Here is a 24,133-nt window from a genome sequence, read left to right on the forward strand (position 1 = left end):
AACATTTAACTTCACAGTATAACTTACAAAAACTTGTATTCATGTATTGGAAGGCTGGAAGTTAGAATTTGTTGGTAAAAATGATCGTGAGGCAAAGAGTGCCATGATCCCTTTAAGGGCTTGTGCTTTGTCTGTGCTTGGAAGTTTATAAACGCCGGTGCACTGAGTGCCCGAATAGAAACTTTCTTTTGTATAGAACAGCCAAGCTGCATTTTTTCCTAGGGAACACATTTGAATTCGGCCAATTAATTTAAAAGAAGCACCTAGATACAGAAAGCTAACCAAATTTAAATCTGATGGTGTTGACAACGTGAAACTAATTATATTATAAGACTTTGATTATGCCATTATATAGGGCAAGGGAGACAGCCATCAGCCACCTGCCAGAGTTAGCACCATTTAGGTGTCAGAGAAAGCCTGTCTAATTAATCAATGGTACCATGGTATTTTAGCTCAAAGTCCTCATTGAAGAAATTTATAGAGAGAAAACATCCCTGACAGCAGAATTAATGGAAGAAAGGTGTTAGTAATGAGACGAGAGACAACAGAATATTCCAGAAGATGGCCTGTATGAACTTGGAGAGATCGAGTTATAATTTATTGCTTCTTATTAATTGGGTTTGTTTTAGTGACACTTGTCTTTATTTAAACAACATTCCAGTAGAATTTAGACCAGTTAGGAGATAGTTAGTGGTATAAGGGGGAATTGTTGGTTTGGTAGTAATTTTGTTAACATGTTTATTGTTGGGTTAAATAAATAAATTGTTTCTTGTCACTTGTAAAGTGGAGATCAGGAATTTTCTTTCTTTTAACCACTCTTTTAATAGATTACATGGGGAAAGGCGAGCTTCTCTGGATGTTTCGGGGATAATTATTAGAGGGGAACCCCTCCAACTGTCATAATAGATTGGGACTTGTATTTTAGTTTAATTATCAGGAGGGTTTTGGCCATTTCTAGGTCGTAACACTACTATGAAATTGAATATAACAGAAGGGAGATTGTGCTTCACTTATACAGGGTACAGCTGAGATCACATCTGGAGTGCACCATATTGGTCTTTATTTAAAGAAGAACATGGAGGCAATTCAGAGAAGATTTACTGAACTAATTCCTGGAATGGATGAGTCGCCCTGTGGGGAACACTTGGACAAGCTAGACTTCGTCATTGTCATTGTCTTTGTCGAAGCTTAGAAAAATAAGTGACTTTATTGGAACATAAAATCCTGAAATATCTTGGCAGGATAGATGTGGATTGGACACTTCATCTTATCGGGGAATCTAAAACTAAGGATCACTGTTTAAAACACAGATCAAGTGAATTATTTTTGGAGTGTTGTAATTCTTTGGAATTCTGACTTGAATTGGTGATGGAAGCAGAGTGTTTGAATATTTTTAAAACAGAGGTAGGTGGATTCTTGTTAAGCAGGTTATTGACGGTAGGAGGAGATATGGCTGTGAGGTTTTGATCAGCTATGATCTTATTGAACTGCGGAGCAAGCTCCAGGAGTTGAATGCCTATTCCAGTTCATATTTGTGCTCCTGGTGCCAATCCCAAAGGTACGCTGCCCCCTCTGAAATTTATTTTTCTTCTTAGCACTCCAGCTGTTCTTCCCAAGGTAAGGTTCTGTATGAGTCCCTCTATTAGCTTTTCAGCTATGTGACCCGCACCTTTTCTTTACTGGCCTCACTACTGTGGATGCCTCAGCTGTTTGGGTTCCTGGGAGATATACCTAATTGTCTTCCTCAAAGTTTCCCAAGTTAACTCTGCCTGCCTTCTGTCAGATAGCTCTGTGAATACCAGTGTAGATTTCTTCCTTAAACTACAAACCCCACACATCCTCTGAAAATCCATACTGACAGGTACAGCTGCATTCCATGCAGTGAATGTGAACTTAGTAATTCCTCTGCTCAAAATGCACACCTAACTATGATCAGCTCTTGTTGGCTCTGAGTCTGGTGAGATGCAGCATTCATCATGACAAAGCTATTACTGGCTTTATCTGTTCCCATACCAAACCACCTGTTCTATCAGTAAGTATAACAATAAACTTAAATGAAGGAGACCACCCCCACCCCATTTCCTGTGGTGGCATCTATGCTTTCAAATGAATGTATAATTTATGAATATGAGTTGGCTAATTTGAACCTGATAACCTCTTCTGCCATATCATATGGTCATGGCTGATCTGATTCTGGCCTCAATTCCATTTTCCTGCCTAACCCTATACCCATTCACTCCCATTCAATTAGGAATCCATCAAGGAGTGCCTTAAAAATATTGAATGACCTCGTTTCCACCACACATTCTGGGGAAGAAAATTCTATAGACTTTCAACCTTCTCTGTGTGAGAGAGGGGTGGGGGGAGAATATTTTATCCCCTCCATCTTATGAGCTCTTATTCTATCATAGCATCACTTCAGCACTGAAGATTTGGTTGGATGAATCAGGATGGACATTGTGGACTAAAAACAATAGAGAGAGGAGCCTGTGAATGCTTGAATATTGTGTCCAGTTTTGGTGCCACGCTCCAGAAAGATATAAAGACTGTTGGGATGGTTTCAGGAGAGAGTTACTAGATTCTAGACATGGAGGATTAAGGTTATCTTGGTAGGCTGGAGTAGTTGAGCTGTTTTTCCTTGGTGCAGAGATTAGGTAGAGTTGTTCAAAATTATGAAGAAACAGTTTCAGTGGCCAAAAAGCCAATAACCAGAAGAGCTAGTTTTAAGGTAATTTGCAAAGGAACTAGAGGCAACATGGAAAAGTTTAATTTTTACACTGCATTGTAGAGGTACGTGCCAGTTTCTAGGTACTATGCTGTTCTATTCGTACTCTAGTTGTAAAGATTCATGGTGGCATTTATCTTTCCTCTTTTCTTTACCTGTATTTCTAATTTATGTCTGCCTCATAGACATTCCTGCGATATCGGTCAACAAATAATGAGTGACAGTAGCCTTTGATGATGGCACCTATAGATTTTATTTTTGTTCTGAAAATAGCACCATGTAGATACGAACTGAAAAGAGGAAGAAGCAATTTGTACTTTTTTTTTCTCCACTCTGGCTCGTTATTCTGGTGGATGTATGATTTGTGATCGTCACACAAAATATTATAAAGTTGTTTTTCCCCTCAATATTCTTTTAATCAGTCTGACTTCACAAATAGCTTGGTGCATTGCTCCAGTGCTTTGCAACATCTGTTGCCATTGGTGGAGGCAGCAGTCTTGTGATTAATCTTCCCATCCCTTTCCCCTCAGGGTTGATAATAATCTGCTGCTTTTGCTGATGATTCACGTTTTCAAGGAGAATGAAGAGCAACTTTACAAGGTGAGAGCGCTCAGAGCAAGACTGTATTAGAAAATCACTTTGAATTTTTTTAAGTTTAATACAAGAAACCTGAACTCACTGTTCAGTCTCTAGTATCTGCTGACCAAAGCTTGGATAGCATTTGGAATATTGCGCTTCATCTCAACACCAAGTTTCAGCAAGATCAGATCTTTCATCCACAAGTACAACTTCTGGTTGCTATCCAGTGACCCCTACTAGAAAGTATGAATCTGGGATGAACACCACTTCAGGCTCACATACCTAGCTGGCACTTGCACAATGTAAATAGCTGCTTGGATCAGACACTGGACAATTGCCAGCACCATGGAGTAGGGGTAGATGGAAATAATCCAACTATATTGACTCCTCTGAAGAGATTGGGTGCTCTCAATGTGAGTAAAAGGATCTTTTTTCTAGCTCTGACTTTCCAAGAGGAGGATCTTTGATTCTATTGTCTCAAGACAAAATAGGAAATAATTCACCAGGTCATAAATGGATGAAAGCTCAGGGTAAAGTACACAAAAAATATAAACAACTAACAGAAACTAAAACGTGGAAATATAAACTGAGCAGTAAGAATCAGATAAGTGGAGAACTAACCTAAACTTATCAGAGAAAACATCAGTGGACAAATGTTGATTGTATAGAAAGCAAAAAGGCACCTCCTTTCAGACCCCCACTGGAAAGTATGTATGTGGGGTTGCTGTTTGCAGATATGTAGTGCTTTTGTCTCTGAACAAAAGATTGCTGAAGTTGCTGAACAACATGTAAACTCTATTGATCCAGATACCAGGCGAGGGCCTGGTTAACTGAAGTAAGACGTTTAATTTCGATTGCTCAATTTCACCAGCTCAGCGTCTAAACTGAACTGTTAGCAATTTATGGTGGTTCTTTTTTTGATGAAACAGTTTGTACTTCAATTTTTCTCTCTCTTCTATCGCTGCTGCTACTATTTCTCTTCCCAGATGGTGCGAATGTGGACAGGTCATATGGAGGGGAATCTACAGTTGCTGTACGTGCTGTTGACTGACTGTTACATCTACTTGTTGAGAAAAGGTAATTCTCTTGATGTTGGTGCTGAAGTAGATGTCATACACTTGAGTGAAATGCGTCCCCTTGAAGATCACATCCCAGCCTTTTGCTGAAATGAACAACTGTTCCTGTTTAAGATGACCCCAATGAGATGACTTTTCTTTCGATTTGAACATTTTGCAGAGCACATTCCACAATTCTGCTACTTTTCAGTTTAATGCCAAAAGTCAATAGCTTTGAAAGTAAATTTGTTAATAGCACAGCTAGCACAAATGTTTCTGTATGTGTTGAAGTAGCAGCTGTTTCCCTTGTCCAAGTTTTTGCTATTTTAGCAATAGTTCCAAGGTTATGACAATATTGAGCATTATGAACAAATCTTTGTTTAAAAAAAAAAGGACTGACACTCCTTCTGTACTTAGCAAGGATCTACACTTTCAATTCAGGAGAATAGAAAAGCTGCTTTGCAAAAAAAAAATTGCATTAGAGCACTGAGTCTTGTTGGCTGAGATGTGTCACATATAAGTAAGAAGAGCTACGAGTCTTCCACTATTCAGATTATCTCTGAAATGAAGCTTAATGTTGTATACAACATGGGAATTGGAGTTATGCAACAGAGAAGCTGTTTAATCACCTGCTGTGAAAATGGTGCTGTGAATTGGAATACTATGTCTGTTTCTAACTCAATCTGTTGGTCTGTACAGGAGCTGCAGACAAGCCCTATGCAATGGAAGAAGCTGTGTCTTATAATGAGCTTGATTACATTTCGGTGAGTTTGCTGGAAACTGCACAGGTATTGGGTGTCAGCTGAGGATGTATAGGACTTAGTTATGATAGCTTTATACTTTTTGGTTTCTACATCCCACCAACCCTCCACTCTAATATCCTACTGAGGCTGTTTGACCTCTTTCAATGAACAAAGGCCACTTGTGTTGGACGCTGGAGGGTTTCTGTCACCTGATCAGCAAGACTGTGCCTTCCAGATAAAACCGGAGGAGGAAAATTGTTGTAAAGTTCGGCCATTGTCTGTGCCATGCAGAATCCTGTTTTGGATACAGTGACAATCCTTTCTGTTACCTGCAAATCTCTTTTGTGTAGCTGCAGCAGATAATTCTAAAACTGTTGGAGAGAAAGATTGATCTCCAGTGGGTGTCAGGAGGCAGAGTGAATCTGCTCGTCTTTTCAGAAAGAGACAAGTTACACAAGTGGAACATACCGTCTAAAACAGTGCAGTCCCAGAGATGATGATGGTAATATCTGAATGTTTACAAAAAGGATAACTTTTTTTTCAGACTTCCTACATATCGAGAAAGCTTTCATTGAACCATGATCAATAACTGAGGAAGAGCTGATTTTATTTAATTTGCAATGCCTTCAGAAAAAAAAATGTAAGACAGGATCAACGGTCATAAAAATACAATTCCTGACAAACCTTAGTATAAAGCATTGCAATGTTACATCTTCCAATCACTGGATCATCAGAGACACATTGCACTGACTCTGCAAAAGTTGTCCTCTTCTCCCCAGGCCCTCTGATAAAGTTTCGATTGAGTTAGAGTTGGAGACAGACACATGACAATTGACTTACCTGAATGTTTGCTCAAGAAATCTTGGACAGAAATATCCTAATGTGACTCCTGGATAAGTATGCAACTGACTCCCAAGCCCCACACACCCACCCTGGCTATGCTCCCTGACCTTGTACTCCACTCAACCAGTGCCCTCACTGTTTGCTAGCACTATTCACTAAGGTATGTAAAATCTTAACAAGCTACACCTGCTAGTGCTGTAACACGTTGGGGGAGGGTGGGGACATGGATTCCCTTCTGTGATAGTGGAGATTTCCTGCACTGAGTGAGTTTTGCAAGATCCTCCATTCAAAATTTGGTCAAAACAGTTAGAGGAAGGTAAATGGGTAGCTTTTGTCTGGTCAGCATTAGAAACATGGGTTTCTACACTGACTGGAAGATTTGGTCCATAATGTTTTCTCAATTCCCAATATAATTTGCTGCTGTATTACTTAATTTAGGTAAGTTTTGGTTTTGTATGTGTTTACCTGTGTATTGAATGTTTGCTGCATTTCACTCACTCTTCACTGTTAAAGGTGGGGCTTGGTCAGCAGACTGTTCAGCTTGTTTGCACCAACCGGCGGAGACAGTTCCTACTTGACACAGCGGATGAATCTCTTACAGAGTAAGTACAAATCGCAGTCATTGTAAATAGTGCGATCTGGCATCATCTCCACGTCGTTCCCTTTAATAATACCCTGCCAGACATTGTGCTCATAAACAAGCTATAACCTTTCAACTATCTAGGTACTTTTGGATGTGAACACATTAATTAATACTTCTGGGTCCATCAAGCATGCACTGCCGTTCCATAAGATCTTAGATGACCTAATGTTTCCACATTTCCCCCTTACCCCGAGGACCTTTCACCCCTTGCTTATCAAGAATTTATTTCAGGCTTAAAAATATTCCACAACTGTGTCGTGTCCACATTTGAGGAGGAAAGTTCTCAATTCACGACTGCCTGTGAGAAAAATATTCTCCTCATCCCTACCTTGAATGGGCTATCCGTTACTTTGAAACATTGACCCTATTTCTTGAGCGTCCTACAAGAGGAAATATCCTTTCCCCATTCTGTCAGGGCCTTACAGAGTCTTGCATGTTTCCAATCAAGTCACCTGTAACTCTTCCAAACTGGATGTTGACCCTGTCCTTTGATTCCTGGGCTTATACAGGTACGTATGTGTGTTTGAGTTTGAAATAATATTGAAGACATCTGCTTTGAATCAAGTTCCAAGCATATGATTAAATTGTCTTAAATCTGAAACGTGTGCTGTGACAATACTGTCATGAGCCACTCTCCCGGGTGACTTGTTACTAGATTTGTATGCTTTTCTCAAGATTCTGGAAATTACAAATTAGGAGCATAGGAACAGAAGCAGATAATTTGCGCTCACAAGCCTGCTCAGCCATTTACTGAGATTGTGTCTGATCAGTGACTTAACTCCATATTTCTCTTTGCCCCCTATCCTTTCATACTTTTTTAATTAACAAAAATCTATCAGCCTCCATTTTAGAACTGAAAATTAATTCAGCATCATCTGTTTCTTTTTGTGTAGAACAAGGTTCCTAACTCCAATCACTACTTGCATGTCGCAATGATTCCTAGTTTGTACTAGGTTCACACTAGAGAGAGCTTTTTTAAATGTCTGGGTGACAATCATGAATCCAAAGTTTTTTTTTTTCTGAAAATCGCTAGGTGTTGATCTTGGTCAGAACTTTAAAGGAGCAAACTTCAGTGACCATACCCAATTTATTAACTTCAGCCCCTGTTTCCCAAACCCTGTTGGAAATTAGTGTGTTGGACACTGGGGAAAAAAATGCGTAATTGTGCTGCTGTCCACAGCCATAAAGGACAGATTGCTTTCAAAATGTAACCTTGTGTTTGGCAACTGTAGAACTGTGTGTCAGAATATACCAAAGGCTTTTCCTCTGAAGGGGAAGCATTGGAATAAGGAAACTGCTGATTAATTCCAGTATGTATCAACAGCAGCAGCAGTTTGTCTGCAGTAATAGCAATATCATTCAAGAACGTGTAGTACTTAAGGTAATATCTCTAACTAGTTGTTTTGGCTTATTTAGTCACATTTTATTTGAGCACCAGTTATGGTGTTTTCCTTATTTTTCCTGATGTTTAGGTTTTTCCTTGCTGCCTTGAGATCTGCCATGATTAAGGGCTGCAGAGAGCCTCCATATCCCAGCATCCTTACTGATGCAACCATGCAGAAACTGGCACTGACCAAATTTGTGGCCCAGGAATCAACATGTGAGGTAATGTGGTAACAGAGGGATTATGTTCTGCTGGATGGTCTCAGTTTGGGTTTATTCTTCTGGTTAATTTCGTAAAAGGTGAGGTTAGGCATTAAAACGAAATGCAAGGAGGAGGAAGATCATATACTACAGTGCATTTTGAACCGAAATGTATCGAGCAGTTGACAGAGAATACTCGAGGGGAGAAGCATCAGAACAGTTTTTAGAAAGTGGAATGGAAGTTGTTTTGTGTACATGTCTCCTTTGCACTGGTATTGTTGCAGCTGCTCCTGTGCCTAACTCTTGTGCACATATTTTCAGGTGTCTGAGGTGACCATTCATCTCTACAGTTTGATTCATTGGGAGGATCCCATGGATGTAACAGCAGGGCCCCAGAGGAATCTCTACATGGCACATGGAAATACAGTTACTAAAGAAGGAATTCTGCATTACAAGGCTGGCACCAGTTATTTGGGCTCTCCGATCTGGAAGGCCTCCTATGTAGTGCTTAGGTAAGGTTCTCCACATCAGATTTGAGCACTACATTCAGTGTTTTCCTCTTGGAATCTGTAGATCTATTGGATATATTTGGCAAGAATACTGAATATTTATAGACTAGCAGGATTCTATTTTTATTTAAAGTTTTTCCTTGCTCTGCTTCCCTGTAGACATTAACTGTTGCTGAGTACCTGTAGCTGTGCAGGTCTTCTCCCTAGTTTCTGTGCTTATGGTGTGATCCTAGAAATACAGTTTAGATTAAACATCAGTGACATCATAACCACCCAACAGAGCCTTGCTTGGGGTCCTAATAAAGCTGGTTGATTCAGTATTTGTTTCCTATGGCAATGGGGCTCTGAGTGCCTTGGCTAAGATTACCAAGCTCAACACAGGCCTGGCACTGAATACGAGTTCAAGCTTGCTGTAGTTTGTCTTGAGTAAGTTGTGGTAGCTCACTGAGCTTCTACAGTTCTGGTAGCGATGTTACTTACAGAAAAATTTCTGACATAGTGACTATTCAAAAGCAGCGGTTTATAAATCCAAGTCAGAATGTTCTGTGACTTAGGCTACTTCAAATTATTAGCCCAATTATCAACAAAAGATCCTTGAGCCAATATGAAGTACTGTGTAGCTCCATCCTAGTCACATTGCTTCCCAGCGTTGTACCTGTACAAGCTGCATCTTGCTTTCTATTACATTTACTTTTGTACTGAACTGTTACCGTACCACTGAGATGACCTATTGCAAATAACCACTCAGCTTGATTTTTCTAACATTATGGGAAAGTTTAGATATTGTGACATAAAACCATGCTGTTTACGATAATATGGATTGTTTTGAAAAGAAACTTAACCTGTTTGGGGAATAAAAACATTGCAAATGAATCATTTCCATATTACAAGGAGATATATATTTGCAGTGAAAGTGGTACAGCAAAGATTCAGCTCCTGAAGTTAAAAGGGTTGTTCCAAAATGTGAAGCAAAGTGAACTGAGTCTGGAGTTTAGAACAATAGCAGGTAAACTCATTGAGACTTGCAAGTTCCTGAAGTGGTTTCACAGTATAGACATTGTTTCCCCTGGCTGCAAATCAAGAACACTGGTATGGTCTCATTAATTGATTATTTAGAACTGAGATGCAGAATTTCTGGTATCATTATGTTGAGAATAGCCAACCAATGCCTTCCATTGATAAAGTTGTTTTATTTCTGCAGCAATGGAATCCTGTATCAGTACCCCAACAGGATAGATGTAACACCGCTAATGTCCGTAAACTTGGCGTAAGTACTTCTGTGCAAAACTCAGGCTTTAGTCTCTGTATAAGTTCACTTCTGTGTGCATCTCTCTCACTCTCTCACTCTCTCACACTGTCTGTCACTCTCACACACTCTCTCTCTCTCTCTCTCACACTCTCTGTCTGTCTGTCTGTTGCCTTGTAGTGGTCCTGTGAAGGAATATTTCACACTAAGGATAGAGGGCATCAGTACTGAAAACCTGAGGTTGGGAGTGAATTGAAGATGTTTAAATTGAGATTGATGGATTTTTCTTAGGTAGGCATATTAGCAATTATAGGACCAAGGCAGATGGATGGTGTTAAATTACAAATTGAGACATGATCTAATTGAATAGGAAGCCAGGCCCAAGGCCCTGAATGGCCGCCTCAGTTCCAAATAAACCCAGCTTTATTTCATTTTTGGAACTTGGATCAAAGTTGCTGAATACTTACAGAAGTCCTCTTAAAATGGAATAACTTTATGTGGACAAAATATAAAATAGAGCTAAGTTAACAAGGAAAAATTATCCGTAATGGGTCTACTAATTTTAAGGCAATGAGTAGGAGAGCTTACAAACTAGGAAGATTCTAAGCTCATTTAGCTGGTCTCAGCGTGTTTGCTACTGTTCGCATACAATGCCAACATAGGAGGGTCAGCTGATTCTGAGGAAGCAGTTTAGGAACCAGCAGAAGTAGTTGGGCTTAAATGGCAAATAGTTAGAACCAATGACAGAGTAAGTTTTAATATTGGTAGGTCAGAAGTAATATAAAGATCAAGAAATATAAAGAAATGTAGGTCACATGATGCACAGTTCACAAAAGGCAACAGACTCAATGATCAGTTAAGAGGGTAGACGCCCAGATTGCAGGTAGAAAAGCTGCTATGTGTGGACTGACCACATTCAGAGAAAAATAAGTGATGTCACAAGGAAATGAATAAATGATGAATATTTTTGTCATGTATCTTTCGGAACGCAGCATGATTGACATATTTTAGAGTTCCAAGTAATGCAGTGGAGAAAACTTTAGAAATATGGAAGTTTTGAATTCTAATTGGAAAGTATAATAGATCTTTCTTAGAATCCCTACAATGCACAGAGAGGCTATTCAGCCCATCCGGTCTACACCAACCCTCTTTATGGTCACATGAATTGAGTATGACTATTTCAGCACCAATTCAGATTTATGGAACTTGCAGAAACATACATTTATTTTGTATCTTGATAATTTGAAAGGAATCCAAATGCAAATTCCTCTAGCAGAAAGCACTGGAGATGCCTTGAACGTCCAAATCTTCTGTTCATCCCAGTTTTGTTTTAGCACAGTCATGCTGCTTTTGAAAGACCGCCTTTGCTGTTTATATCGTAGAGGAGAGCAATGTGGAGGTTGTCGAAGGTCCAGCACAACTGAGCGACCGCACACATTCCAGGTGATTCTAACAGAGCGCCTGTCTTTGGAACTCAGTGCTGAGAATGAAGAAGAGATGGCGGACTGGATGCAGCACCTTTGCCAGGCAGTGTCAAAAGGGGTAAGTCAGCTTCAGCTGCACTGAGATGCCAGTCACAAAATACATTTTCTGCAGTTGAATAGGGTAAGATATTCCATCCGTTATTTATTGCACCTACTTTGTTTTGTTCTGTTGAGCTGTCTTTTGCAATTAGGAATATTAAGTATATTTCTGTCTGCAAATGATCAAACTTCTAATGGTGATTGTGTTTTTGAATTTTTTATCTGTCTTTTCATGAGAGCTGAGACATAAGATGTAGACAGTGGGAACCCTCCTGTATCTTTCTCGTATGGTTGTTCTTCATTGTGAACCCAGCTAGTGACAGTTACCATATTGGACTATGCCATTACAGCCACCCATAATTCAACATGCAGAGAACCTTGTGTTTCATGAGGAATCACTGGATATTCAGTTGTGGAATCCAGGGATTTGCAAAGACATTGTACTGGCTGAGATCGGCTCACTTCGCCCTGAAAATGGTCAGCTACCCTTTAGGGATACTTGTAAGCTTTTGAGGCAGTGGAGCAGATGGGGATTCAATTTCTTTTCTAAGTTTCTTGTAAAGTATGTGTAGTCTGTCCTGTCCTTTACTGTGTAATTGACAGTGGTAAGGCTTTGCTTTGCTTGCCTCCCCCTGGCCAACAATCAGGGCCGCGTAAGAATTGTAAAAAGGGGTTAATGCTCTGATGTTGGATATTATGGAAGGTTAAGCAGTTAATATAAGAATTTGTTCCAGTCTACATTAAGACTTGCAAATGAATAAAAGGGCATTCCACGCTGCTGCTTTTGGATAGCTGCAGTGCTGACTGTGATTTAATTCTGGCCTCTTGATACAATGTCTTTCATCCCTCTTGGCCATGTGCAGGTCCTTGATATCCTGTAGCAGATAATTCAACATTATCTGCCATTGTTAGCTTTCCAAAGGCCCAATGCTTTAAATACCCACAGATCCATCTGTGCACCAGAGACAATGTGTACATCTGGTGTAAGACAATAGCTTGTGTTAAATAACAGACACTTTCTGGTGTCATTGATATCGTTGCATATGAAGCGATTGTCATGACAGTCCACAGTCAATTTGATCCTTGAGTAGAGTGAGCAGACGGATTCTAGACTCTTGTGCCTGAATTTCTGCTGTTTTTTTTTGTTTACACTTCAGTTGGAAACACTGACAAGCTACCTACTGTTATGCGAGCTGTTTAGCGTATTAACTGTTATGTTGTCAGATCGTTCCCCAGGGTATTTCACCCTCTCCATGCATCCCATGCTGCCTTGTTGTGACTGACAGGATGCTGTTTACATGCCATGAGGACTCTCAGACCAGTTTCTTCCGACTATTGGGCAGCGCTGAGCTAACTAGTGTCAACAGCATCTCCTCCAGCTCTGGCAGAGAGTACTGTGTGGTGGTGAGTATTACTTCAACATCTTATACGTACTAACTACTTGTTAGAAAATGTTTTGCTTTTTCAGAATTTGTTCCTGCCTGTGTCCTAAAGGTCCTTTTTGTTGCTGGGTTACAATTCCATAGATGCCCTATGCTGTTCCTAGTTTACAGCTGGGAGGGTCACCCACTGCACAATATGGAGTGGTTTTGGGGAGAATGCAAGGAGTAGCAGCTAAACCTGTCTTTGCAATTGGTGAATGGTTATCTAAAATTCTAGAAATTTTAAGATTGCTGTTTCTGCCGGCAATTCAGTGCTGTGTCTGTACTTTATCAAAGCCATACAGCCGGGGTTGGGCTGCTTGGCATAGTTTATAGAATAAAGAAACAATCCTGGTCATTATAATTTGTGTATTTTTCTCCTTACTTTTCCAGAAGAAGCACAAATGATTTTGATGCATAATTTTGAGATCTCCCTGAGCCATGAGAAATGACACTTAGCTTTCCTCAGGATCAGTGGCTGTTCCAGTCATTCAGAGTACAGTCCATGTTCACTTGTTTTTCCATCAAGTTGTGAAGCGCCTGCTCTCTCCTGTATTTAAGACAAAAAAGCACCATTTAAAACATGGCAGACAGCAGTGCAGTGGGAGTTGAGGCCATGGGGTTATGCTCATTAGTGTTTGTTTCTTAATCATCAACATCAATGAGCCCCTTGCAGTGTGATCAATGGAACTAAATTAATTACAGACTACTGTGCTGAATTACATTAATGATATTCAAGAAATTACATCGGAGTATTTTTATTATCTAGCCTGTGGTATCGGAAGGAGGAGTATTACAGGGGAACAATGAACTTCACCCTTAGTCTTCACAAGATAGTTAAAAGTTTGATCAGCCTACTGCCATGACCAAGTGGTAATCCTTGATGTTAGCAGCCACACTGCTTCATAAATCGCTTTCCTCCACAACAGAAACATGAGAATAAACGTAGAACAATGAATCTCTGTCCTGTCATTTAGTTAAATCATGGCTAATCTGTACCTTACACTATCCTAATAAGCAAGAAATTGAACTTTAGCCAAAGGAGGGTTGCTGTATAAATTTGGCATAAAATCCTGATCTTGAATAAAATATTATAGTTGTTTGAATGCATGCTGTCCTCATTCTGTCATAAATTGGAATGGTGTCTGTACTACTGTTGGTATTATTCAACAACAGATATCTTTTAAAACACTAGATAATCATCTGTTATACTGCTGCCTTCTTGTATTTCATTCTCACTTATTCCAGTATTACTCACCTTGTGTTCTAGGAGATGTCTGATGATCAGAAATCTCCTCCATGGTTCCTGTATTTCAGTTGCGCTGAAGAGCTGCAACGTTTTCTTGCTGCATTGAACAGTGCTTGGAGGAAGATCTACCAGGTATGCTGAAATGTGTAGAATACTTCACCTGCTGTTTATGGTAGCATTCTATCTGCCTTTGCACATTCCCATATCAAAAGGATGATCTCTCCTGTCTTCTTTGGTCGTTAAGCTATCTGCCAGATGTTCCCCTGATGACTGTACATTAATATAAGTGGTGCTGAGCACTTAAAGCAAGGAAAGTCTCCAATTCAAACTTTGAACCAAATTGAGTTGTTCTCAGATAACACAGTGTGAAACTGGATAAACACAGCAGGCCAAGCAGCATCAGAGGAGCAGGAAAGCTTGACTTTTAGCGGTTGGGACCCTTCTTCAGATAACACTCGCATGTCTCAGATTCTCCAGCATCAGCAGTTCCTACTATCTCTATTGAGTTGTTTTCAGCTGTCCACTGTGATATTAGAGTACTTTATTTAGAGTCAAATGCAATGTGCATTCCCCGTTTTGTGCTCGTAATAACTATTCCAGTATCTATGTATAGCCTTTGCGTAAGGCCAGGACTAGACTTGAAAAAATGTTTATATTCATCTTCAATAGTTGCTGCATTCTGACTTCTTCTAACTCTCCTTTTTTTTCAGGTGGATCTACCTCAGAAATCACTTCAGGATCCCTCCATTCGGAAGAAATGTGATGATGCAGTCCTGCTCATTCAGACCACATGGCAGCGAAGTGATAGTCTTTCCCGCGGACGTGCTGAGCGTGAACCATGGTGCTGAACGCCTTGCAGCACCAACCGTATGGTGTGATAATGCTGCAGCTGTGACTGACTTCCTGCATTTCGAATGTTGTGTGTGACTGCTGGTGTTCCGGGAGGTGTAGAGAGAAACGTGGGATGTAAAGGAAATAGTACAATCCAAATGGTCAAGCTGACAATTCTTTGGAAATGCATCAACAGTGTCAGTTATTAGAATGGATGAAGAGGGAACAGAAGAGATTTTAAATGAACCTCTGCTTATTGAGCTGGGAATAGGTGTGCTTTTCACACTTGCAATTGTGAAACATGTGCATACTCAATGAATGTTTGGCTTCACCAGGATACATTCAATGAACCTCACATCTCTGTAAGCTTGTTGCCTAACTGCATGACCGTCTACTGCAATAAGAGTTATTTTTTATAAAGAGATGCTTGGGCAAAATCAAATTATTTCCGCTTTGGAGAAGTTCAAGAACTAATGTGCAAAGACCAAGGGAATCTGAGAAGCACTTTTCTGTCCGAATCACTGCCTTTTGTCACTGGGACATCCACCTGTATTTCTAATATGGAACAGAGTGACATTTTAAATGTCATTATATCCCAGTCTGTGAATGCCTACCTTGAGCTTCAGTTTCCGCAACACTCTGAAGGTTGTAGGGAATTTAATTTTCCCCCCCCAAAAGTCATTGACTTAAAAGACTGGATATCATCATGTGATATATAATCACAGCATTGGGCCTTTCCAGATTTTAGGATCTAATTTTTTATAGACAAAAGTGCTTTTATTAACAGTTATACTGTTTAGGTCTGACTGCACACCAGTCACTTTTAAATGAAACCTCTTAAGGTTGAATCTGTACATATGTTTTATTTGTGTCCCCTGAGGTCAGTGTCTATAAAGTTCAGTTTTTGATCTCCTTCCTGGCAAATGGAGAATCTTGCACAAGGTATTTTTTGTTAATAGAGACTGTATGGACTGTGGGTCCTATCTTTACATCTGGTTAAGCAGCCACTGCATCTCTGCTTTAATTTGAGTGTCACAGGTGCTGTTTAAATGCAAATGCAATAATAGATTAAACTGGTAATATCATAATGAAAGCCTTTTCATTTTTCAGCCAATTCAATGGTGTTGGAATTTTCCAGTTATATATCAGGAAAATCATATGCAAGAGATGGCAGGAAGATAGGGGTTGTTGATTTGTAACTCAAATTAGATGTTGCATTTTAGTCTCTGCACAAATTCAGAATTTTCTTCAGCTGTATCGTTTATTTTACTAAATGATTCAGTCACAAACAGCTGGAAACAGCTCCATTGCTGCGATTGGATGTAGGTAGTGGAATAGTGTGCAAATAAAAAGTGCATGCACCAATGTTTACAAGAGCTCTTGTAGAACAGTAACATTTATTGTGGTATGTATGAATGTCTCTTAGGTGAAGGTACCAACTCATAGGCCAGGAGGCCCAGGCTGACCAAGCAATTCTCAGTGCTGTTTTCAGCCAGTTATTACCTGTGTCACATAACCATATAAAGCGCTGTCATTCTTTTCTTGACAATGGCTGCTGTGAATATGCTGCAGTATAGTGTTCATTGCCTCATCCTCAACCTAGTGGAATATCTCAATGTTGCATAACTCTTTGTAGTCTACCTCTAGTTATACACTAACCCAAGTATTACTTACTGTGAGCTCAGCAGCAAATGTGCACCTTATCTTTGTTTTCCTCTTGCAGTGTGCAGTTTTTTGAATTCTGAAGAAAAGTAGTAATGTGCAGGCTGAGGGAATATTGAGATTTGGGTAAATAATGGTTTGTGCAGTTTAATGGAAGCTCAGCTTTTGTTTCCGAGTACTATAATTGTATATAGTCTTCTGTCTGAAGCTTGCATCTGCTCTATAGTTCAGGATTATAATTCACTTCCCTATTGACAACAGATGACAAATACTAAACTCAAGATAGCTCATCAAGTGACCTATTGGTCTCTATGCAGTAATAACCACCCAGAGCTGACACCCATAAAAAGGGGAATCTTTGAAATCTTTATCACACCAAGAATCAGAGCCCTTGAAAAATCTGTATTTCAGCAAAGTTCATGTTCATAGGCCTTACAAATTAAAATGACCATGTTCATGATAGAGAATAGGGAGAAAACTCAAAATCACTAATTTCTCCTGCCAAACCTTCCTCTCTCCCAGCATTAAATAATGCATCTGTGGCAGTTAAGATGTTTGAAAAATACTTAACTCATCATAATTTTTGCAGAACTGCTCAAACATTATCGTTGTATTGAGAGGTTTATATTTCTGATTAACCAATCAGCCTGTAATCTTATTGTTTTCAGCACATTAATAGTTAGAGAGACCTACATGTAGTTGAGGTACTGGGGGAGCATTGATGTAAAAACTTCTTTAATAGTAGAAATCTTAAGCAGTGCATAATGCCAGATTTTTTTTTAATAAACAAAATCACAGCTATCTAAAACCTGTTTTAAATGAGTATTCAGGAATGGTAAAGTATCCTGGATGTGGAATAAAGGGACTTTTCGGTGGACAAATTTCGGTTGAATGATCTTTCTCAAACACGTTTTGTTTGTCTGAAGCCTTTAGTTCATTAGCTTAACTTGTTTGATTACCTGAATTTCTATGTACAGCTCAAAGGTTGTCTCAATGCACTCCCTAGGGCTGGAAAAGCAAAGTGAGAAACAGGTGCTGTCAGACTACAACACCTAATAAACAGGTGCTGTCAGACTACAACACCTAATAAACTGGTGCTGTCAGACTACAACACCTAGTAAACTGGTGCTGTCAGACTACAACACCTAGTAAACTGGTGCTGTCAGACTACAACACCTAGTAAACTGGTGCTGTCAGACTACAACACCTAGTAAACTGGTGCTGTCAGACTACAACACCTAGTAAACTGGTGCTGTCAGACTACAACACCTAATAAACTGGTGCTGTCAGACTACAACACCTAATAAACTGGTGCTGTCAGACTACAACACCTAGTAAACTGGTGCTGTCAGACTACAACACCTAATAAACTGGTGCTGTCAGACTACAACACCTAGTAAACTGGTGCTGTCAGACTACAACACCTAATAAACTGGTCACTGATATCCTGCCAGATGAGGTAAATTGCATGTAACCATCCATCTCCTTTTGCTATAAGAAACAATACTGTGCCCTGCCTGAACAGGGTTTTGAGCTACATGGGTCTGCCTGTGCGTGGCCTGTTCCTTGTGATGCTTCATTTACATGCTTAAAAGCAAAGTAGTCATACTGAAAACAACCAAAAAACCATATAGCTATAGAAAAAGAGTGATTAAAACAACAAACCCGATATAACTAAATAGTAAAGGATTTAAAAATCTCTGACTCCTTCAGAACCAAGCCACAGTTAATATATTTTTGAATGCACTAACATTGGAATTATGGAAGGACTCAGTAGTTAACACCAAACCAAAAATGTTTCTGAACCCTGCAAGAACAAATGTATAGCCTACCTTGGAGTGTCTGATCTGGTTAATCAATCTGTGCATCACTTACACCAATGCTTCCCAAATCTCTCCTGTTGTGATCCCATTTTGATGCTTGAAAATCGCTGATATTAGCAGACCTGTGGCAGTGGGAAGTAAAGCTATTTACTCCACAAAGTTTCAGTACAACGCACCTGTCTTCCTATTATGCTTTTCAGGACAGGATCGTGTAATTAAGTCACTCCCACTATTTAACAAACCTGGGGAATGCAAAGGGGTTGATACTTGGTCAGAGGTTCACAGCAGCTATTGCCACCATAGAGTGAGGCTGTGACCAATGTTTCAGGAAGCCTTGACTTGACAGTTGTGTAAAAATAAAACTCTATTTGCTACCTGGTTTTTAAGGCTCTCAGGATTGCACCATCTCTTTGTAAAGCCCTTATGTTTCACTGCTGAAACAGAACAAAGAAACCAAAAGGTGACCCACTACCTTCACAAGGGACTAAGTAAATGTTCACTCGATAAATTCCTGTGTTTGTGAAATACACAAACAACTTGGAATTTTTGTGCTTTCCCTCTATCAAAGTAAAGGGTCAAATAAAATGGAATCAGTATTACAACTGGATTTTTAGAAGCACTTTTTTGGGATTCTGATTATAGACTTGCTGTACAATTTTAGCAAACCTCAGCTTCTTGATGCTTTTAGGTTTTGATTATAACTAGACACCTTCAAACCCTTGACTGATCTGACTCTTGACAGCCCAGATGTGATAATGTTTCTTTACATTTTCTTTTTTTCTGCCTGTGAGATATTGTTTAAAGTTTAAATGCAAGGATTCCTCTTTCCGCCAGGGGCTCAGCAAGTTTAACCAAAGAGCAGCTGAGCCTCATAGATCAGGAGGATCCCAGGTTCAGTGCGTGGTTCATGCTTGGATGACTGATCGCTTGGATAGCAAGTGGGGTGCTGGAGTTTGTAGTGATGTTGAATTCATAAGGTTTCTACACTGACTAGCACTAGAAAACAATGTATGTGAATCTTTGAGTCTGTAGTTGAGTACTGTTATTGATATTCATTAACATGTCTACCAGCAAGTGGTGTTTTTGTTTGTTAATGGGTTGTGAGGGTGGCTGAACTAGGCCAACATTTATTGTTCATCCCTAATTGCCTTTTAGAAGGAGATGGTATTCTGCTGCCTTGAACTGCTAATGTATTTGTACCTAAAATACTGCCCATGGAATTGCACCTGATAACGTACCCATTTCCCACACTGAACTGTATTTAACAATTAGTCTGCACTGGCACTTGTAAATCTGCCCACAAGACACACCTTGTGCATAATTCATAGCAAAGTATTCAGCTGAAGCTATGCTGGTATCTGTGGGATTTAGCACATATTAACACCTTTATTAAGCTTGACTCATTGGTGCCATTCTCACTTGGTTCTTCAAGCTTTACTTCAGAGATTGAGAACATAACCTACTGTATTTTCCAGCGCATATCAGAGAAGTGCTGCATTTACAGTTGCTGTCTTTCAGGTGGGCTGTTGACTTGCTACTCTCCATTCCTGTTTAGATGGATAACTTTTCAGAGAAAACCCAGGATTGTTTCTGTGTCCTGAATAGCACTTGCTAACCAATAATTTATCTATGACATTCTTGGGACAGTGCTGTGTACAGATTGGCTGTAGTTTTCAACCTACATAACAGTAGTGACTACATTTAATTGTCCCTGAAATTCTTTGGGACATCATAATTCCAATTATGTAAGTTCCTTCCCCTATCATTTAGCAGGGAGGCCAATGATTGAAAGTTAAAAAGGAATAGTATACTACTCAAATAGTTGCAATGTGGAGATTCTTTGATAAGAGACATATACAGTCAGGTAGGGTGCTAATATTCTATTACACGAATTTGGCACACTGTGTACTTCATAACATCAGTAGTTATTTTGTATAAATTTGAAAAAAAAAAGGAAAATTGCTGATGATATTGGATTCAGTGTGTACTGGGAACACCAGGACCATCGTGATTTGCATACCTAGTAGGGTTGAGACAAGGCTAGGATATTTGTAAACCAAGTTGATAGTCCAATGATTGGGATCTTCTACAGTGGCATTGAGTTAGATGTTTAAGACGGATTGCAATTTGTTCTCTAACCATTCATATACAACCAACCATCACGTGCAAGGGTGTTTAAAAATTTATGGTGTTTTGTTTTGCGAGACTTTTAATCTTGTAAGTTGTTTATTTGATGCAGGGTGGCAAAGTTCTCTATTTGAAGCCTTTGTTTTGTGTAGTGCCCATATACAGTCCTGGTTGTAATTTGTAATATGTGAATGATGAATATCCTACTACCTGGTCCATGCTCATTTTGCAACTGAACGCACTTGTTGAGTGCAGTGTGCAATCCAATTGTCTTCTGATCTTTTTAATGAGATTTGATTTTATTTGCATTGTAGGTTTTCTCATAACTCCACTCTGGAGACCAAAGTTGACTGGTCCTAGAAATTCAGAAGATTCCACAGTGGATGTTGAACCAATGTGGACTAAGTAGAATTGTTATTTGAGTTGAATGATCATTGCATTAGAATAAGGTTTTTCCCAACTGTGGGAAGTTGAAAGTAATCTAAATTATTTCCCAGTGCTTTTTAAAAAGTGGAGTTGGTTTCCTTTTATAGAAGTGATGTCATGTCATGTCCAAGCATTTCTGGATGTGATCTGATTTGTGTTATTAATTACTTTTAATCCATGAGCAGAATTTAAAAATGATTCTAGCTCTCTACTAAGCTTCACGGCTTTATTTGATAGCATAGATCAGAATATATTTAGTATTTTGCAGAGTTAGATCAAGAAAGACTTTGAAAACACCTTGCAGTTACTCCAGGCAAGTTATCCATGTGTCTGAGATATTGAACCTTGAAGTTAAACTTTTACACTACCTGCTCACAGAGCCTTCAATGTATAAGCTAAAAAAGGTACTCTGTTAAATTGTAATCTGTTTACAGCAAGGAAAAAAGTTACTTTTATGGAAAAGTTACTCATTAAGTTTAAGCAAAGAGGCTATTAAACTCTGCCTTGGATCCAGTCCATTTTCTGTGTTTACATTTTTTTAAAAATCCCTTCTTACAACCAGAAGATTGAGGAGCCGTAGCTAATCAATTTGCCCCAAGGTCTGAACCCTCAAACCCAGCAAATTCTGAAAACGTGACATTGTCTTGGTGTGAAAATATACCAGGGAAACAGCAAGTTCAAGATGTTTAAACTGTTTCTTTATTTTCGTCTCCATTGTTCTTTTCATTCTACTTCTCCTGTAAACACCAATAAGATTTTTATTTGGAGTTTTTAAAAAATGCCATTAGTCATAGTTCTGGGGTGATTACACTGGTTTAATCTCGATCAGGAATTATTAGATCAATTTACCTGACTAGTGCAGATAGATATGAAAGTTGGTTCCATCCCATCCCAAAATATTGAATAATGTAAGTGTGTTTTGCCAGTGATCATGTGTTGCATTGTCTCCAGCACTGGACAAGCAAAGCCCACTTTGGTTCAGTTTGCCCACTGCTGATATATAGATTTTTGCACCTTGTTTCCTGCCTTTGCTAACTTACTCAAGTATATTCATACAGATGTGTAATGTAGTGAGGTTAAACAGACTGGAAAAGACAGATCCTTTATTATGTCACTAATATTGAATGGTACAACTTTTGAGGCATAAATAATTCGAAAGATCCTCAAGGAGAAATTTCACTACTTGTATAATATACTATAAACCTAATAGTATGTATATTAATGTTGATGCAATCTTTAGGAGCTTCACTGTTGATGCTTATCCATGCATGTTTTGTGTTTATACAGTGTAAATGCAGTGTTTATTGTATATAATTTAATGTAAATAGAATGGAATTAATAAAGGCATTGGTCTCCTTTTCCCCGTCTGGAGGAGTAAAAGCTTATTGTTCTGCTCTTTGAGAGGTGTAACCATTTCTCTGCATCTTCGTCTACTTGACAATCTTTAGGAACAATTTGAAAGACATTTAGTTCAAGCGCAACTGAATGCAGGCAACAGATTTGTGAAATAAATAGCTAACCCTGGCCGCACTCCTGTGTCACTGCCCCGCTTGGGAATGACAGTAGGTATGATTTTTTTTCCCCTTGGGGCGCGGTGCAATGCCCGCTTCCCATTGGTTTTATTGGGAGGGGGGCGTGATGTAAGAGGCAGCCCGAGTGGTGATTGACATACCACCGAGTCCCAGCTGCCGGCAATCGCCTCCGGTCCTCGGAGCAGCGTCTCTGTTGCAGTCCCAGCCCCGGAGAGGGACTGGCTCGGCTCGGCCCGGACCGGGGTGATGCAACAGCGCAGGCAGGCTCTGGACTTTGCGCTAGGCGGCGCGGCGGCAGCCGGGGCTTGTGTGCTGACCAACCCCCTGGAGGTGGTGAAGACTCGGATGCAGCTGCAGGGCGAGCTCCGTGCCCGTGGCTCCTACCCCCGGCTCTACCGCAACGCCTTCCACGCCCTGGTGCTCATCGGCCGGGAGGACGGGCTGCTCGGGCTGCAGAAGGGGCTGGGGGCCGCCATCCTCTACCAGGCGCTGATGAATGGGGTCCGGCTCGGTGCCTACTCCCAGCTGGAGGCGCTGGGCTTTACCCGGGAGCAGGGCGGCAGAGTGAGCGCCAGCTGCAGTATCGCGGCGGGGGCAGCTGCCGGAGCTATGGGCGCTGTGGTAGGCAGCCCTGCCTATCTGGTGAGTCTCTTGGTGTTCGCTATCACCTGATACTGGGGCTTGTTCATCCCTGTCCAGATGCTGACAGATCTCTGCTGTGTCTTCAGGATTTTCTGTTTTTATTTCACATCTCCGCCATCCAGTGTACTTTGTTTTGTGCCACCCCGCTAAACCCCCTGTATAACTCAGTCGGTGGTTATTTCTGGATAAACTTGCAGAGTTGTCAACATTCAGCAGCAATGCTCGTCAATAATATCAACACTCGGGGTCATTAGTTTGAGGTGACTGAGCAAGTCCCTTTCCGTTTCTCTCAACCAGGTTTCCAGTTTGCACCGGGACGTACCTGACACCTTTCGGGGAAAGAGAGGAACGTAGTGTTCCTTTTTTCTTTAGTCGCAGTGGAATTTCGCATATTTGAAAACCAGATTTGGCGAGAATGATATTAATCCGTATTTGTTAAAGTTTGGAGCCACTGATGTTGCCTGTGTATGGAAATATCGCATGGCAGCAGTATCAGAGGCTGTGGCTTCGCCGAACTTTGTTCGTTTAATGTGTTCTTCATTGTAGTTTATCTCAGTGAGTGATATATTTATGCAGACGACTGTACTTAGTTGGTGTGATCTGAGCTTTAACAGTTTGGAGATACGTCCCTCTACATTATTACACCTTGCACCCTCTGACTCCCACGTGTAAAAAGAACCTTTAAAACAGCCGTGTGTCCCTTGCCCTGCTGTGTAATATTAATTACTTTATGAATCTAACGGGGAAGATTAAACTGGAATTAAACTTATTAAACTGGAACGGGTGCAGAAAAGATTTGCAAGAATGTTACCCTAAAAGTTTAGAGTTACAAGGAGAGACTGGATAGGCTGGAGCTGTTTTCCCCTGGAGTGTACCACGCTGAGGTGGGACCTTTATTGAGGTTGATAACATCATGAGGGGCCATAGATATGGTGAATAGCCCAAGGCCTTTTCCCTAGGGTAGGGGAGT

At 40.1% G+C, this 24,133-nt stretch overlaps 2 protein-coding genes across 5 annotated transcripts in view; both read left to right on the forward strand.

Annotated features, from left to right (window-relative positions):
* The window catches only part of plekhm2 (pleckstrin homology domain containing, family M (with RUN domain) member 2), a 65,477-nt gene extending 43,129 nt beyond the window's left edge, over window positions 1-22,348 (forward strand). For all 3 annotated transcript variants that reach the window (XM_048561176.2, XM_048561177.2, XM_048561178.2), the window contains 11 exons: window positions 3,256-3,325; window positions 4,291-4,381; window positions 5,059-5,123; window positions 6,459-6,547; window positions 8,061-8,193; window positions 8,494-8,684; window positions 9,883-9,948; window positions 11,310-11,469; window positions 12,675-12,854; window positions 14,142-14,252; window positions 14,831-22,348. In XM_048561176.2, the coding sequence (XP_048417133.1) occupies window positions 3,256-3,325; window positions 4,291-4,381; window positions 5,059-5,123; window positions 6,459-6,547; window positions 8,061-8,193; window positions 8,494-8,684; window positions 9,883-9,948; window positions 11,310-11,469; window positions 12,675-12,854; window positions 14,142-14,252; window positions 14,831-14,968 (1,294 nt within the window). In that variant the 3' untranslated portion in view covers window positions 14,969-22,348. The remainder of the gene's footprint in view (window positions 1-3,255; window positions 3,326-4,290; window positions 4,382-5,058; window positions 5,124-6,458; window positions 6,548-8,060; window positions 8,194-8,493; window positions 8,685-9,882; window positions 9,949-11,309; window positions 11,470-12,674; window positions 12,855-14,141; window positions 14,253-14,830) is intronic.
* Window positions 22,349-22,686: 338 nt separating this feature from the next.
* Window positions 22,687-24,133, forward strand: part of LOC125466491 (solute carrier family 25 member 35-like) — a 28,145-nt gene continuing 26,698 nt past the window's right edge. For both annotated transcript variants that reach the window (XM_048561014.2, XM_048561015.2), the window contains exon 1: window positions 22,687-23,163. In XM_048561014.2, the coding sequence (XP_048416971.1) occupies window positions 22,768-23,163 (396 nt within the window). In that variant the 5' untranslated portion in view covers window positions 22,687-22,767. The remainder of the gene's footprint in view (window positions 23,164-24,133) is intronic.

Source organism: Stegostoma tigrinum, chromosome 28 (assembly GCF_030684315.1).
Source record: "Stegostoma tigrinum isolate sSteTig4 chromosome 28, sSteTig4.hap1, whole genome shotgun sequence".
Classification (NCBI taxonomy): domain Eukaryota; kingdom Metazoa; phylum Chordata; class Chondrichthyes; order Orectolobiformes; family Stegostomatidae; genus Stegostoma; species Stegostoma tigrinum.